The sequence below is a fragment of the Meriones unguiculatus genome, chromosome 1, assembly GCF_030254825.1.
Source record: "Meriones unguiculatus strain TT.TT164.6M chromosome 1, Bangor_MerUng_6.1, whole genome shotgun sequence".
Classification (NCBI taxonomy): domain Eukaryota; kingdom Metazoa; phylum Chordata; class Mammalia; order Rodentia; family Muridae; genus Meriones; species Meriones unguiculatus.
In genome coordinates, this window is record NC_083349.1 from 162392102 (window position 1) to 162408688 (window position 16587).

A 16587-nucleotide genomic window follows, 5' to 3' on the forward strand; every position below is an offset into this window, starting at 1 on the left:
CCAAGAATACAAGGTGGGGAAAAGTTAGGTGCTGCTGAGAATTACACTGGGAAAAGCGGATGTATGTGAAGAAGAATGAAATCACACCCTTATCTCACACCAGATACACAAGTATACTGAAAATGCATTAAAAATTTAAACCGAAGACTTTAAATTGTAAAACTACCAAAAGAAAATGAAAATCTCCATGGAATTTGTCTAGGTGAGAAATTTTTCAATATGATCTTAAAAGCACAAGTAAGAAAAACGAAACCAGATATATGGGGATATATCAGCATAGAAAATGTTTCTGCCTGTCAAAAGAAATAAAGTGAGGCAACATCCGATAGGACAGAAAGACATTTGTAAACTCAGATACATTTTTTAAGAAAGGCCTTCTTCTCGGGGGTTAGGGCAATGGTTCAGGGGTTAAAAGCACAGCCTGCTCTCTCAGAGGACCCAGTTCAGTTCCTAGCACCCCCATAGCTCATAGCTATCTCTAACTCAAGTTTTATGGGGTCCAGTACTTCTTTCCCTTGTTATTGGGTCCAGTGTGTGTGTGGTGTCCATATATTCATACAGGCAAAGCACACACATAAAATTTAAAAAGTCTTTAAAAAGAACTATTACCAGAATAAATAAGGACTCAAAGGAAGCCAATTATGGGAGATACTGCTTAGGTCTAGTTGGAGTGTGTCCTTCCAGGGTTTATATGGCCCAACTTTTAAGCTGGACCATGAAAGAGGGGGAATGTTGGGAGTGCCAGAACCATTAAGAGGTGGGGCCTAATGATGGGATGGATTACATGGGTTGTCAAATGGTGTTGACTTTTATATCAAATTCACCCTTATCACTGTAATTCCAGTGCGGTGGCAGGTGGGTGCCAGAAACAGATACAGCTTTGAAATGACCTTTCCACTTACAGATTTTTTTTCATCGTAATCATTTAGATGTTACGGGCTTCAACTTTTCTTCTCTATAAGTAATACCTAATGTTTGATGAACAAATAAAATAAATAAACACATGGAAAATATATGGCAAAAAAAAAAAAAGAGGTGGGGCCTAGTGGGAGATGCCTGCTTGCAGGGAATGTGCTCAGAGGCAGTTCCTCTAAAAGGCGCAAAGCAGGTTCCATCCATTTCCTATTCAACCCACGGTTCTTCCTGTACTCCTGCTCCATCATTGGCTATCAGCCATGGATACTTTGTCAAAGGCAGAGCTCAGCTTAACAAGCTGCTTAAGCATGACTGTAAGATAACCTCTTTCCTTTATAAAGTTACTCAGGATTGAATATTTCATGACAGCAATGGAAATCTGACTAGCATATTTGAAACAAATCAATAAAGTCGAAAGGACATAAATAGCCATTTCTCAGAAGGAGGCATACAGATAGCTAACAGATATTGAAGAAACACAGCCTCCTTAATCACCAGGAAATGCAAATGGAAGCTGCAATATGTCACCTACCCTGCAGGTAAGAATGGCTGTTATTAAAAACAAAAATTAACAAGGGAATGAGGAAAGACAACACTGATGCCTGTAATGTTTTCTTATTAGCAGAGATGGGAAATGTGCAGCCACCATGGAAGATGATATGGAACTGTCAAAAACAATTAACAAGAACACTAATACATATTCTAGCTATCCTACTTCTGAGTATATATTCTAAGCATGTGAGACTGACATGCCCAATAAATATTGGCCCTCACATGTTTTTTGCAGCATTATTGATATTAGCCCATACCCGGAATATCCTTGTCCATCACAAAAGGAGTAGATAAAGAAACAGGACACATACACACATGCACACACACTTGCACACACAAGTATACCTACACTTGTGCACACACTCATACACGCACTTACACACATATGCACACACACATATATGCAAACACATATGTGTACACAAAGACACACAATGAAATATTCAGAATTTAAAAAAGAAGAAACCTTAGTATCTGCTACAAGATGGCTGCACCTTAAGTGGAACAGACAGATACAAAAAGAAATATAAAGTATAATTTCTCTTATGTGCACGCTTAAAAAATGTTAAGCCCACATAAATGGAATGAAGTTCTTACAAGATTCTGCAGAATGGACTCACTAGAAAGATACTGGTCACAGGACATGGCATTTTAGCTGCAGGAATAAGTTTAAGAGATCTATTATTGCATGCCATGATACCCACAGTTGATAAAATATCTTGTGTACTGGGAAATTGTTAAAAGATTATATTTTATGTATTCTTACTACTAAAAAAATAAGCATGTGAACAGCTTGCTCTGGCCAGTTCATAGAGCACACAAGTATGCACCTTGCTGTGAACCATAAATTTACAAACGTTTTACCTGTCAATTTAAATAGAGGAATAAAGAAGGAAATAAACAAAAATTCAGTGACTTTGCAAAACTGCTGGTTTTCAACGAAAATATGAAATATTTAGTAAAGAAGCAAAAAAGAATGTCTCATTTATAGGAAAAAAATACAAAATATGAAATTATTTCTGAGGAATTACAGCCAGTGAGTGTGCTACATAAAGATTTAAGATAAGGTATTTAAATATGGCCAGTGAACCGAGTGCATAAGCCATTTATTTGCCAAATGGTAAATAGTAAAAAACATTCAAAATGTTAAAATTGGATCATACAGAAATCTGAGGATAGAAAGATAGAAAATGTTTTCATTAGCAGTGTGGAAATCAATCACATTATCAACCACATTCAAAGCATAGATGGAATAAAGCAAGTCTTAATAAATTGAAAACCTGCATGAAAGTACACTGTTTTACAGCTGCCATGGAAGAAAACTAGAAGGCAGGCAATAATGTGCAGAAAGTTTTTATGTAACCTAGGGATTTTTTAAAAATCAAAGAGAAACTCAAAGAGTTTGAAACAAATTGAATTTCAATATATTATATATATATTGAATATATATTTTATATATAGTAAATATATATTTTATATTTAAATATAATATATATATTTAAGGCCCTGTCAAAAAATAATAACAGCGAGGATGGGAATGTTAGCAGCAATAAACTATACTAAGAAAGAAGAGAAAAACAAAATGCACAGCCTACCTCTTCACTCAAGAAGCAAAGAACAAAATCATTCTAAACTCTGCAGAAAAAAAGAACCAAGCTGTGTTTTAGTCAGTGTTTTATAGCTGTGAGGAGACAGCATGACCACACCACATCTGGATCTGAGTGCAAGAGGAAAAGACATTGAGCCACTGGGCCTGGTTTGAGCTTCTGAAACCTCAAAGCCCACCCTCAGTGACATAGTTCCTCCAACAATACTATACCTACTCCAACAAGACCATACTTCCTGACAGTGCCACACCCAATGAGCCTATGGGGACCACTTTCAGTCAAACTACCACAATCTGAAATAAAGAACGAAGAAGTAAAATGGAGAGTAAACAATAGTAGAAAAGATCAATAAAACTGAGTTCCTTTTTTGAAAGGACAAATTAAATTGATCATTTTTTTCACTTATAAAAATAGAAATTCTTACCAATAAATTAAGTTATAGGAAAAACATTAAATCTAATATCACAAAAATACCAACAACCTTGAGACTAGTATGAATCAGTATATGACAACAAATCAGATAACATGAAAGAAACTGAAATGTACTAGCAGCAAAGTTAAAATAATAAACTAGTATAAAGTTTAAAGAGAGCAATAACGAATACCAGATTGGATACCAACCAAACAATTTCCAACCAACAATGTTCCAGGCCCAGATGTCTGTATTGATTTATTCTCCAAAATATTTTTTTAAAAAATTAGCACCCATCTATTTCAAAATCTTTTTCATAGTAATTGAATAGGGAATACATCCAAACTCATTTCTCAAGGCTGGCATTATCTTTATACCAAGGCTGAAACACTACAGGAAACAAAACCCAGAGGCCAATACCTCTTATTAGCAGAAATGCAAGAAAATCAATAAGATGTTAGTAAAATAATTTCCATAGCACGTTGAGGATCACACATCTTACAAAAGTAAAATTTGTTTCAAGGATGCAAGAAGAGTTCAGTACTCAGAAGTCACAAAATGATTCAGCACACTCTATGGCTTAATATCTGAAATGGCACTCCCTCCAGGATTGTTCTTTTTATATGGGACTGTTTTGGCAACACAGTTGCATATGAATATCAATTTTGTAGTTACATATGAATATCAGTTTTAGGATAGATGTTTCTTTTGCTGTGAAGATGATATAGGGACTTTGACTGGAACTGCACTGAATCTATAATAGCTTTCAGTAAAATGTTCTTCACCATATTCTACCAACCCATGAGCATGAGAGGCCACTTTTCTGGTGTCTTTCTCTATCTCTTTCTTTAAAGGTTTTAAGTTTTCATTGTAGAAGTCCTTCATTTACTCAGTTAGGTTTATTCTCTTTTTGTTTTCTTTGCAGGCTATTGTGAATGGGAGTATGTCTATGATTTCATTCTCCCCCATTCCCTGGATCTTGCATTAATTCTGCTTTCTCTTCTAAGATGTTCCATTTTCCACTTATTCAGCAAAATCAGCATAACAAAAAAATACAGAGGAAAATACCTTTTCAATACGAGTGATCCAGAACTCATGTCACTTTGATTGGAGAGCACAGAAGTCTATACTTAACTGGCCAGGAAAGTTCCTTCATGCCAGTTATCTTTCATAAGATAAGTGGGAAAGATGAGATCGATGGCCTTTGGGGATGAACACTAAATCTCTTATTGTCAGAACGTTGAGTCATGCATCACTCCATTGACTGCTGCCAAGTGCAGAAAGAAGCTTCTCTAACCATGACTGAGAGCAGCTCAGGTCTGTGGTTATAAGCATAAATATTTAGCAGACACTTTAATACGATAATCTTTAGCAAAATAACAATAGCAAATTCTACACTAAGGCTTATGAGCTCCCCAGCCATGAGCTTTTGACCAGGATTACAGTTCTAGGCATGGATCTTCTTCTGTAAATCAGGCATAAAATTCAGTAAGAATGTAGTTAGTTACCTTCATAACTCTTGTGCCACCATTGCATCGGTAGGTACATCCTATCTGACAAGTCAGTGTTGTAGAATACAGGGTCCAGTGCTGGATACAACCACTCGTGTTTTCTTCCTCAGCAACCTCTATAGTACGTTTCAATATTATTAAAGTTTAAGATATGTTAAACTTGCCAGTTTAAGATAGACTTCTGTGGTTTTCAATCAAAGTGATATGAGTTCTGGATCACCTGTGTCGAAAAGGTGCTTTAATCTGTATTCTTTTGTTATGCTGATTTTGCTGGGTTTGGAATAGCTGGGATATACTTGAACTTCGGTCCTGTGGCCAGTTAATGTTATGAGTCAGGTAGTTGAGGCAATTCCAGTTCAACTAGGAAAACGCACGGGCCCTGACCAGCCCAGCAAGTGCTTTGTGTGGGTTAGTAGACAGAAGAGTGAGCTGTAGAGTTAGCGGGGTGTGGCCTCTGACCTAAGGAGAAATTGCTCTAGGAAATGCTATGTTGGTGGGGCTGGTAGGCTCAGGTATTGATGATACGGCTTCTGATTAGGAAAGCTGGGAGAAACTCCACAAGAGTCCTGACAAGCAGTGGTTTGAGTACCAGTGGATAGGGAAGGTAGCCTCCCTCCGTCCTTTGGGGTGAACAGGTGATCATCATATATCATGATAGAGAGGGGTCAGTTGCCTGCAAGGGGGCAGGTGAAATCACGTCCTGTGGGGAAAGCAGAAGCTCCACGCAGACTCTCAGATGGTAGGGTTCGAGTGCCGGGATGGACTAAAGTGATGCTCTGTAGTCAAGGCCATATGCTGTTTTTCTGGGGAACCAAGATTTGAGTCCCAATACCCATGTGGCAGTTGACAACTGTCTGTAACTGCAGTGCCAGATGATACTCTCCTCTGGCTCCTGCAGGTGCCACATGGATATGGGGCACAGACATACATGCGGGCAAACCACCTGTACCCATAAAATAAAAATAAAATAAGTAAATAAGTATTTTATTGAAATGCAATAAAAATGAAGACTTTGCAGTGATTAGGGACACACCTAGGTCCTCAGATGGTAAGAATAGAGTGCTAGGGGGCAAGGTAGACAAGTACTCTACCTGTGAGGAAAGTACGACTCTCTGAGAGGGTCCTGGGATGGTGGACATCAGTGGCCAGAAGGAGGGGAGAGTGTGCTCTTTCTAAAAGGAAGAGACTGAAGTTTCCACAGGAGGGACAGCAGGCTCAACTTTCTCTTTTTTTAATTTAAATTTGTTTTTTTTTTTATAATCACTTTACATTCCAATGTTAGCCCCCTCTCTCGTCTCCTCCCAGTCCCACCCTCCTTCTCCCTTCCCCTCTATATTTTTCCCTTGTTTCTCAGAAAGGGGGAATCCTCCTCCCCTACCATCTGACCCTAGCCTTTCAAGTCTCATTAGGACTGCTTGCATCCTCTTCCTCTGTGGCCTGACAATGCCCTCACATCCAGGTGGAAGTGATCAAAAAGCCAAAGAATGGATAACAGAGTCCATGTCAGAGACAGTCTGGAGACTGGGCTGCCTATAGCCTACATCTAGCAAGGGATCAAGGTCCTCTTCATGCGTTGTCCTTGGCTGGTACATCATTATCTGCAGGCCCCCATGGGCCCAGATTTGTTGGCTCGTTTGGAGCTCCTGTTCACTTTGGGTCCTTCTACTTCCCTGCTCTTTCCTATGACTCCCTATGCTTTGCCCAAATTGACTCTAAATCTTAGCATCAGCTTCTATACCCTGCTGAGTGAAGTCTTTCAGAGGATATTTATGGTAGGTTTCCATCCTGTTCCCTATCTTCAGCTGCTTCCCATGTCTATTCTATTTGTCCATTCGAATGAGACTTACACATCCTCCCTAGAATCCTCCTTGTTATTTAGCCTCTTTAGGCCTGTATATTGTAGTATGATTATCTTGTATTATATGGCTAATATCTGCTTATAAGTGAGTATATTCATTCCATGAATGTCTTTCTGCTTCCGGGTTACCTCACTCAGGATGATCTTTTCTAGTTCCATCCATTTGCCTACAAATTTCATGATTTCTTTGTTTTTAATAGCTGAGTGGTATTCCATTGTGTAAATGTACCACAATTTTTTTATCCATTCTTTGGTTTAGGGACATCTTGGTTGGGCTCAAAAGCAAGAGGTAAAGTGCTGTGGGGGAGCATCTTGAGTCCTGGACTAAGATGGTGGCATTACAGTGTTCAAGGGAGGTGAGAGTGAGGACTCTGCCTACAAATGCAGCAGTATGAGTCCTGCAAAGTACAAGAGATCAATCAGCAATATGGGCATCAGGGGTCCTGGAAAGGTGACATGGATGGGATTCTAGAGGGAAGAGGAGAATGGGCCTAGTGGAAACTTGAGCAACCAGAGTTCTGGGAAGGCTGTGGGGTTCCAGAAGGAAGTGAAAGAATGAGTGCCAACTGGCAGTAAGAGCAGTGGTCATGTGAGAAGATCAAGATGTTCTAGATGCCTACCCACTGAGAAATAGAGGTGTAAATGTGGGTGTGTAATGATTGATATCATAAACTGTATAGCTATTATATAATACTCACATGTAAAATTGAATAAGAACATTTAAATGAGGATCAAATTTGCTAATTGCAAGACAAATTCTATTTATTGAGAGTAGTTTTAATGTCTTAGGTCTCAATCAAAGAAGAGAATTGATCACAATAATTGCAGTTACCACTAAGGTGTTCTGTAAAATACTGATGTGTCCAATAGAAATTAAAACATAAACACAGATATTTCACCTTTTAAAATACTCAATATGAATCACAAACATGAATGTAATGCCATAAAACTATTATGGGGTAACTGGACAATTTAAAAGACTGCAATATAAAAGCAACCCCCTTAAAACAGGAAAAAGTGGTAACATCACTAAAGATGGCAAACATGCATCTCATTAGTGTACTGCAAATCAGAACAAGGTGCCATGATTCATGCCTTACACCTCAGCCAGCTTAAAGACAAACTGACAACACCAAACACTGGTACAAATGTAGATTAACAAGAACGTAACTCACTGCCGATAGAATTAAAGATGATACAGCTGCTCTGCAAACCAACACAGTTAAACATACTCTCACTACACAGTTGAGCAACTATGATCATAGAGACTTGTTCAATTGAGTGGGCAAAAACCTGCATAAAGGTGGTTTCTGCAGCTCCAGTAATCACCAAAACCTGCTACCAACCAAGCTGTCCATCTAGAGTTCAACAAGGAGTGACAAAGTATGTCATGTTCAGGTAACATGACAATGAGGTTTTTTTTTTTGTTTGTTTGTTTTGTTTTTTAATATAAGAAAATAAGCTACTTACCCACATGGAAAAAATAGCAAATCACACAGTTATACAGAAGGAGCCAAACTAGTCAGCTAAATACCACGTGACTTCAGCTGAATACATACACACACACACACACACACACACACACACACATACACGTATGTATGTATGTATCTTCCAGCAGTTAAATCTCACTTCCATTTCCTAGGTCATGTCTGCCAGAGCTGAAGATGGGGTGGTAAGAAATCAGACATGTCCTCAGGCTGCATATACATGGGATTTGTAAGAAGAAAGGCTGACTGGACACACATAGATCAGCAATTCTCATCTGAACAAAACTGGTGGTAGATAGGCATCATCATGCCACCGTTAAAGCCCATAGAATGTAGTGACAGAGACTGAACCTGGCATAAACCATGCAGCTTAGTTATCGATAATGTATCAAGACTGCTCAACCAGTTTGATACCACATGCATGCAAGATATTAACACCAGGGGACATGTAGTGTGATGTGAACAACGCGGGGATTCTCTGCACTGTTTCGAGAATTTAGTAAACCCGAATTTGCTCGAAAACATCAAGTGGATGGTGTTAGAGTCAGCCCAAGAGCGGCACTCCACATGGACACAATCTGGCATTTTCCCAAGTAAAATCACTCTGGGTCCAGCAGAGTGTAAGCCTCATGTCTTTTTACAGAATTTCCTTACATGTCACATTCCCTGGGTCACGCCTGTCAGAACTGGGGGTGGGTGTCGAAAAGGCAGACGTATCCTCGGGCTGCCATCCGCTCTCCGAATGGCACCCCATATGCTGTTGGTGTGTAGAGTTCCCACTGTTGACATTTACGAATCGACTATAATTGTACTGTGATTTCCTTCTTTGCTTGAGTTAATTATGAAGATGTTTGATTCTCTGAGTGGTATTTTAAAAATGTTACTTATTTTGGCTTTGTCACTTGTTTGAGGGATGTGAGTTGAATAAGTCCCACTTTTTGGATTCTACTGAGATTTTTTCTTTGTTGGTAATCTAGTATCTGAACAAACTTTTGCATGTTGTCTGGATATTTTGCATTCTGTGCTACGAAGTTCAGTTTTTCCTGTTTATATTTTGTAGGCTGTTTGGCCTATAAATCCTTAAACATTTTTGTTACATAAATTTACTGTTACATTACTTATTACATCTAAATTTATCAGTATTCTACTGACAATATTCGTTGTATCTTTTATCAGCATAAATAAATCTCTTTGGCACATGGGATGCTGCTAACTTTGAATTTGATTGGTATCATGCAGTATTTTAATAAAGGCTTTAAATTTTTTTTTTACTTCTTTGATATGCCTCTGGGCACTCCTCTATTTTTGAAATTTCAATGTCATTTGGTTTTGTTGGTTTTTATTCTGAACAGAATACAGTTAGACCATAGGGAAGATTTTGTCTTGAATAGTCTTTGTTTTAATGAAGGAGATTAAGCCATTCGTATTTACAATAGGAAAGTGTCTAGTATCATTGCAGTACCTCATTGTCACTGCTCACTTTGAAGTTTTGCTCTTTGAGTTTTTGTTTCAGATGTAGTTATTAATTGTAGGAAGCTAAAAGAATATTCTTCTAGAACATCTGCATCCTAACCCTGGGAAACTATGCCTGCTCTCCACTATATGTGACAGAAAAGGTATTGGTATGTGTGACTAAGAATCTGAAATATGAGATTATCCTAAATTAATTTAGGGAATCCTAAAATGCAATCATAAGAGGAAAATACAGAGCTGACACACAGGCAGGAGAGGGGGTAAAACTGTAGCACAGAGGAAGTGATTGCATTGAAGGCCGTCAGGGCTGGATGCTGGCAGCTACCTGAAGCTCAAAGATGCTGGGGATAGATTCTCCCCTAGGGTCTCCAGAAGAGGAAAGACCCTTCAAACATCTTGATTTGGGGGTAGCAGAATTTTTTTTTAGACTTCTGGTCTCCAGAACTATGGAGAGAATACACTGATGGTATTTAAGCTACCAAGCCTATGGCTATTTGCCACAGTAACCACAGAAGACAAGTTGTTTTGTCTCCATTTTAAGTTTACTTCATTATAACTTACCCCTTATCTTTAGATATATCTCTATCAAAGGCAGTCAGAAAAGTATCTAAATATCAAAGTGGGGGACTCAACAAGACTTCTCTCTTTTCACTCTCTCCCCTCATACCACTACTCAGGTTCTTCCCTGGCGTGTCCCATCATTACATCCTGAACTATCTGATGAGCATTTTGTATTTTGATGCCTTCCTTGTGTGACATAATTATTTTATCCCCTTTCCTCTTAATTTTGAAATCATTCTTATTCAGCTGGTGTTCCCTCGTATGTGGGGTGTTATATTTCCTTCCTTCGTACATATCCAAAAAAAAAAAAAAAAAAAAAAAGCTGTTCTGTGCATTGGCACTGAAATGAAATTTACAAAATTCTTGGATCGCAATTTTTCTTTCAAAACATTCTGAACGCATTCTCTGGCATTTACTTTTTATAGAGAAGCACGATAATTTGAGATGTATTTCTTTTAGATATCCTTATTTTCTTTTACTGCACCTAGATGTTTGAAGATGTTTCATTTCAGAAGTTAAATACTCATTTCAGCTGTGTCTCAGTGTTAATCTCCTTCTCTGTTAATACTGCCTGTAGCCCTGAAAATCTGTTTCGGTGACTTTTCCTCCTGCCCCAGATTCTGCACAGTCACCTCACTCAAGACAGAACAGATGTCTAAGGCTCTTAGAAACTGCTCTCCACATCCTTCCTCCCTGCTGGCTCTCTCTTTCCCATCCTTCTCTGATGCCAGCTTCTAGGCACTGTGTCGTCGGTCTCAGTCAGTCCAAATTCAAGGTTCACGCACAGAAACATAATTTCTCTCTAATGAGGCAACAGTTTGGCTTTTCTTTAAAGTTAACCATTCTCTTTCCGGTTCTCCCTTGACAACACTTTACACAAGAGAATTCTGATCACTATTTACAACCCTCTCTCTGCAACATTAATGCTGGAATGCATTTGTGGTTATGTTATATAGGGGTAAAAAATAAAAAATGGCATATATGGTTCCTGACTTGTGATGAGCCAGGGCATGGTTTTTAGATACTTGTGATACTTCCTTGGAATCTCGTTTTCATGTTCAGCACCAAGGCCCTTGCAGCACAGGAGCTTGCCAGCTCTGTAGTATGAGACAGGCTGTGTGTGTGTGTGTGTGTGTGTGTGTGTGTGTGTGTGTGTGATGATTTTCCTTGACTGAGTGTAATATAGGTGGTCTCAAGATATGTAAAGCAAAATAAGCTCTGATAGTCATAGGACTGGCATTGTTAAATGCATTATCAAATGACCCCATTTTAAGTACCAATAGCTCTATCCTAAACAGAAGTGCAATGATAATGGGCTGATATTTGTCTGAACTGCAGAAAGGACAACAAAGGTACAAGTTCCAGACAAATGTGATCATCAAAGGAAAAGTCAGATTCTCACCCCTACACTCTCATTTTCTATGGTTTCTAGTTTAACCACAAAAGAAGATTTGATTTCTCACCGGCTTGTAGAAATTGCCTTCAGGTTACCCAGAAAATTTCCATTGTAATCATACTTTCTGACATAGTTCATTTAATTATATTCTAAATATGAACCCCTCACAGAAGAGGTGCTAGCTTACCGCCTAATTTCTTCCTCTACAGAGAATGCAACCAAATCTGTGCCTAAGATATTAAGGGGGTTAGGATGTGGATAGGGTTAGCCAGAGGAAAGTTGGAGGAGAGAGACTCAGAGGTTAGGGTGCGTACAGCTAGAGACCTGGAGGAATGGAGGACGCTCTCTGAGGGTGCTGTTGCAGTAAAAGACTGGAACAGCGTGAGGACCCGGGAAAGCCAGAACCTTTCTTTCACCTCTCAACTGCTCTCACTGATAAAAGGCAAATGAACTTTTGTTTCTAATTATTCTGGGATGTCAATTGTGGCAGAGAAAATTAGTTTAGCTTTAAAAGTCAATTACAGATAAATGTACCGTGCAAATGTCAAGAGAGACTGATCCTGAAATATGGAACAACCAAGAAGCCAATTGGATGCATGGAGAGAGCTGTGACCATTCTCACCCTATTGTCAGTAGCAATGCAGAGTCCAGCTGCAAACCTCAGATCTGCTTCCAGTGAAGAGGATCAGGCAGTGCCTCTTTACCTCAACCCTCACGAGTACCTTGGTTCAACCTCCTGGTTTTTAGGTAGCAAGGGCACTATAGGCAAGTCCTCTCCCATGTAGTCACACATGTCCTCTGGTTCTATCCTTAGGTTGTGCTGCTCTATGCCTCTACTTATGTGCTGGTATCCCTCAGCATAGACAGATACCATGCCATCGTTTACCCCATGAAGTTTCTTCAAGGAGGTGAGCAAACATCCTTTCGTAACGATCCTTCTATGAGATGGGGATACTTTTGCTAATATTTTATTAATGTTTTCTCTGCCCCGGCCACACCTCTCTTTTCTGTCTCTTCTTTTTGTTGTCTTTCCCCTCTTCCTTCACTGCCTAACGGGTCAGAGTGTCCAAAAATATAGAAAGAAATCTTGGGTGCCAGGGGAGAGCTACATGATCTATCCCGGCCCCATAAGAGAAGACCATAGTGGCCACGTGCTGTGCCTGTTCACCTCAGGGCAAGCACTTCTACCTCATTCCTTACAGTCCTGCCAGCAAGCCCACCCTTACAATGAAATGAATACTGTTTCCCCAAGTTCTTCATTTACAAGACACAAACACCTGTCCTTTCTTACCCCCAAGCCAAAAGCTGAAAAAAAAATTTTTAATTTATTGAAAACAAAGGAACTTCTCCTTAGTCCAGGATCTGGTGGTCAATAACATCCTTGCTGCTGCTCATGGTAGGAAGCACTGCCAGAAGTGCTTCTTGATGTCCAGCACATGGTGCAGAAGGAGAGGCAGAGCTCAGGAAGCTGCAAATCCTGAGGCATGCAGGCACCATGAAGGCTTTTAACCACAACCAGCACCTGCCTTCTGCACTCTCAAGCCAGGTGGGAGGGACAGAGGTCCAGCTTCCATGGGAAGCAGCACACAGATGCTGCTGAAGTGGTCCCAGGAGCCATCAGTGCTTTGGTGGTAAGCACTGTGTGGGACCGCCTGCACACAGGCAGGCGGGCCCAATGCATTCCTAACTTTCTCCTATACCCATGGGAACTGAACTTTCACAGGAAAGACAAGGAGGAAATCCGGTATCTTTTAAATGCTACAAAAGCTAACCTAGTAAAAATAAATAGTGCATTTAAAATGCATTCCATAAAATTCCCACCTAGGAAGGCAAGTTGAATGAGTCAGCAAAACCTTTTAGTATATCTACAGAATGTCACTGGAGAGCCACCAGAAGGGGAGAGCTGTGGGAATTTCATTAATTGACAATACATGGGTTCGTTTGTACTGTTCTTGAATAAAGTGACAGTTTCCTTAGCCAGCAACTACAAAGAGATTGTTACTATTGTGGCTTTTTTAGGCAAACTGCATGCAAGAATAATCAGTAATGTACCAGAAGTGCTGAACAAAAATATTTGTTACATATGAAAATAATCTCACTCTGTAAGAGCAAGTGCTAGCAAGATAGCACATATATGCCACACATACACACACACACACACACACAGACCCACACATATACACACAAATACACACAGACCCATACATACACATACAGACTCACATACACACACACACTGACACACACACACTACAAATATAACTTCAATTCAGTTGGAAAAGAACGGGTTTGTTAATGCATAATATTGTACTAGCTCGATAGCCAGTTAAAAGCATTAATTCATCATGCCACAGCTAATTAAAAACAGACTCTGTTGGATTAAAAAAAGCCAGTCAATCAAACATGCAGGACTAAGAGAACACAATGTCAAACCTTCCATCATCTTAAGAAGGACAGGTCTTTCTAGGAATCATATTGAAAGCAGAAGCAGTAAAGGAAATCCTATGTCACCAAATCAAGCTCTTCAGCTATCTATACAAATAAAAATCATGAACAACAGCAGAAGAAAAAGTGAAAATTTGTACCAAAACCAACCTAACCAAAAGACAATGAGCTAATATCTCTTTTATGACAATTTTGACAAAGACTTAACAACATCAACTAAAAAATAAAAAATAATAAAGAAACAATTAGGAGACATGAAGCTAATTAAAGAATTGTAAGACTAAACATGTGGAGAGGAAATTGTACCAGCCAGCTACATGAGATTAAACTAAGAATCTTCTTGGAGTTGAGGAACAATGGGATTTAAGTGGACCTGCACCCTCTTGTGAGAGCTGAATGCTACAGCAGGCATCACACCCACTTATTTAGGAGAAAACTGATGCTTTGGGGGACACTGACAAGTCCCAGGGGCTCTCAGCCAGAGGTCAGTCTCTACAGCAGACCCAGTGAGCTTCCACAGCATGCTCCCAGGTGCCCTGGCATGTTCTCTTTTTTTTAAGCAGAGAAGCAAGCCAAAGTGCTCATTGGGATAGCCTGGAGCCTCTCGTTCCTGTTCTCCATCCCCACACTGATCATATTTGGGAAAAGGACGCTCTCCAATGGTGAGGTGCAATGCTGGGCACTGTGGCCAGATGACTCCTATTGGACTCCGTACATGACCATCGTGGCCTTTCTGGTGTACTTCATCCCCCTGGCAATTATCAGGTAAGAGGCCAGTGGGCTGGTCCCTGCCTGAGTATGGGTCACCCCTTCAGATCAGTCACTGTTCCAAAGTCCTTGGGGGAACTAATTGGGACATGGGATTCTATCTTATACTATCATGGGCTCAGCCCAATTCTTTCAAAGCAGAGTCAAGAGAGGAGAGCACTGATTGAGGATGTGCTCAGACACATGTATTGTGCCAGGTGGCTGACCCTATCACTCACAATGCCACCCTGCGAAATAAATTACTTCTTTTTATGAAAATCAAAACTAAAAAAAAAAAAAAAAAACAAACCTCAAGATCAGAGCGGTTAAGGAACTTAACATTACACAGGATTGAAATCTTGGTCTATCGGACTACACTCCCTATTCTCTCCCTTATAATATAATCATATAACCTTTAAAATATAAATTATAAAACTAGCTTTAGGGATATTAAAAATTCAAAGACAGACATAATTAAAACGAATGAACCAAAAAATGCAATAGTTTATTAATGCATGTTTGACTACATGGGCAGTGGGCATTGGTATCACTAACACTTCTTACATACCACCACTGAAGGAAGAAAGGACTCCAGGAAGAGGAGGTGACGGTAAGGGACGAAGCTAGAAATAGGGTAGAGGCAACGAGTGCACAGGCAGAAAGCATCTATCAGGGAGAAGTAGATACTAACCTGCTCTCCATGGCTTGATGGGGAAAAAGGAAGCATAGTTTATTGGGGGGGGGGAGAAGCCTTAGCAATCAAGTCACAGAATAAAACTTAATCCCAAGGCTATAGACGACCACAGCAGCCTGCTCAAAGCCAGGTCTCACTCACTCACACAGCAAATCACCAGCGCAACATTGAGTTTACATGTGTGGATGTGGTACATGGAAAAACTTCTCATGGCAGGTGTGCATGTGGGCCATGGTAGCCTTGCATTTTGGGAGTGTCCCTTACCTGCAAGGATGGGTAACATCAAGCCATGGCAAAGGCAGATCAGTCTTTGATTGTAGTAGTATAGATTGTGAAGAAAGAAAGAAAGAAAGAAAGAAAGAAAGAAAGAAAGAAAGAAAGAAGGAAGGAAGGAAGGAAGGAAGGAAGGAAGGAAGGAAAAGAAAAGAAAGATAGAAGAAAGATAAAAGATTCTATGTAATTAAAATCGCTAATGCAGCCTTACTGTTGCCTAAGCTAAGATCAAAAACTCAAGTGACAACACATGCTAGAGAGGTTGTGGAGAAAGGAGAACCCTCCTCTACTGCTGGTGCGAATGTAAACTTGTACAACCACTTTGGAACTCAATCTGGTGCTTTCTTAGAAAATGAGGAATAGTGCTTCCTCAAGATCCAGCTATGCCACTCCTAGGCATATATCCAAAATATGCTCAAGTACACTACAAGGACATTTGCTCAACCATGTTCATAGCAGCTTTAATTGTTAGCCAGAATCTGGAAACAACCCAGATGAACCTCAGTTGAGGAATGGATACAGAAATTGTGGTACATCTACACAATGGAATACTACTCAGCAATTAAAAACAAGGAAATAATGAAATTTGCAGGCAAATGGTGAGAACTAGAAAAGATCATCCTGAGTGAGGTACCCCAGAAATAGAAAGACCC

General features: G+C 39.7%; 1 protein-coding gene across 1 annotated transcript in view; it reads left to right on the plus strand.

Annotated features, from left to right (window-relative positions):
- The window catches only part of Npsr1 (neuropeptide S receptor 1), a 211111-nt gene that overhangs the window by 160676 nt on the left and 33848 nt on the right, over window positions 1-16587 (plus strand). The window contains exons 4-5 of the mRNA XM_021661948.2: window positions 12590-12683; window positions 14784-14985. Coding sequence (XP_021517623.1) covers window positions 12590-12683; window positions 14784-14985 — 296 coding nt within the window. The remainder of the gene's footprint in view (window positions 1-12589; window positions 12684-14783; window positions 14986-16587) is intronic.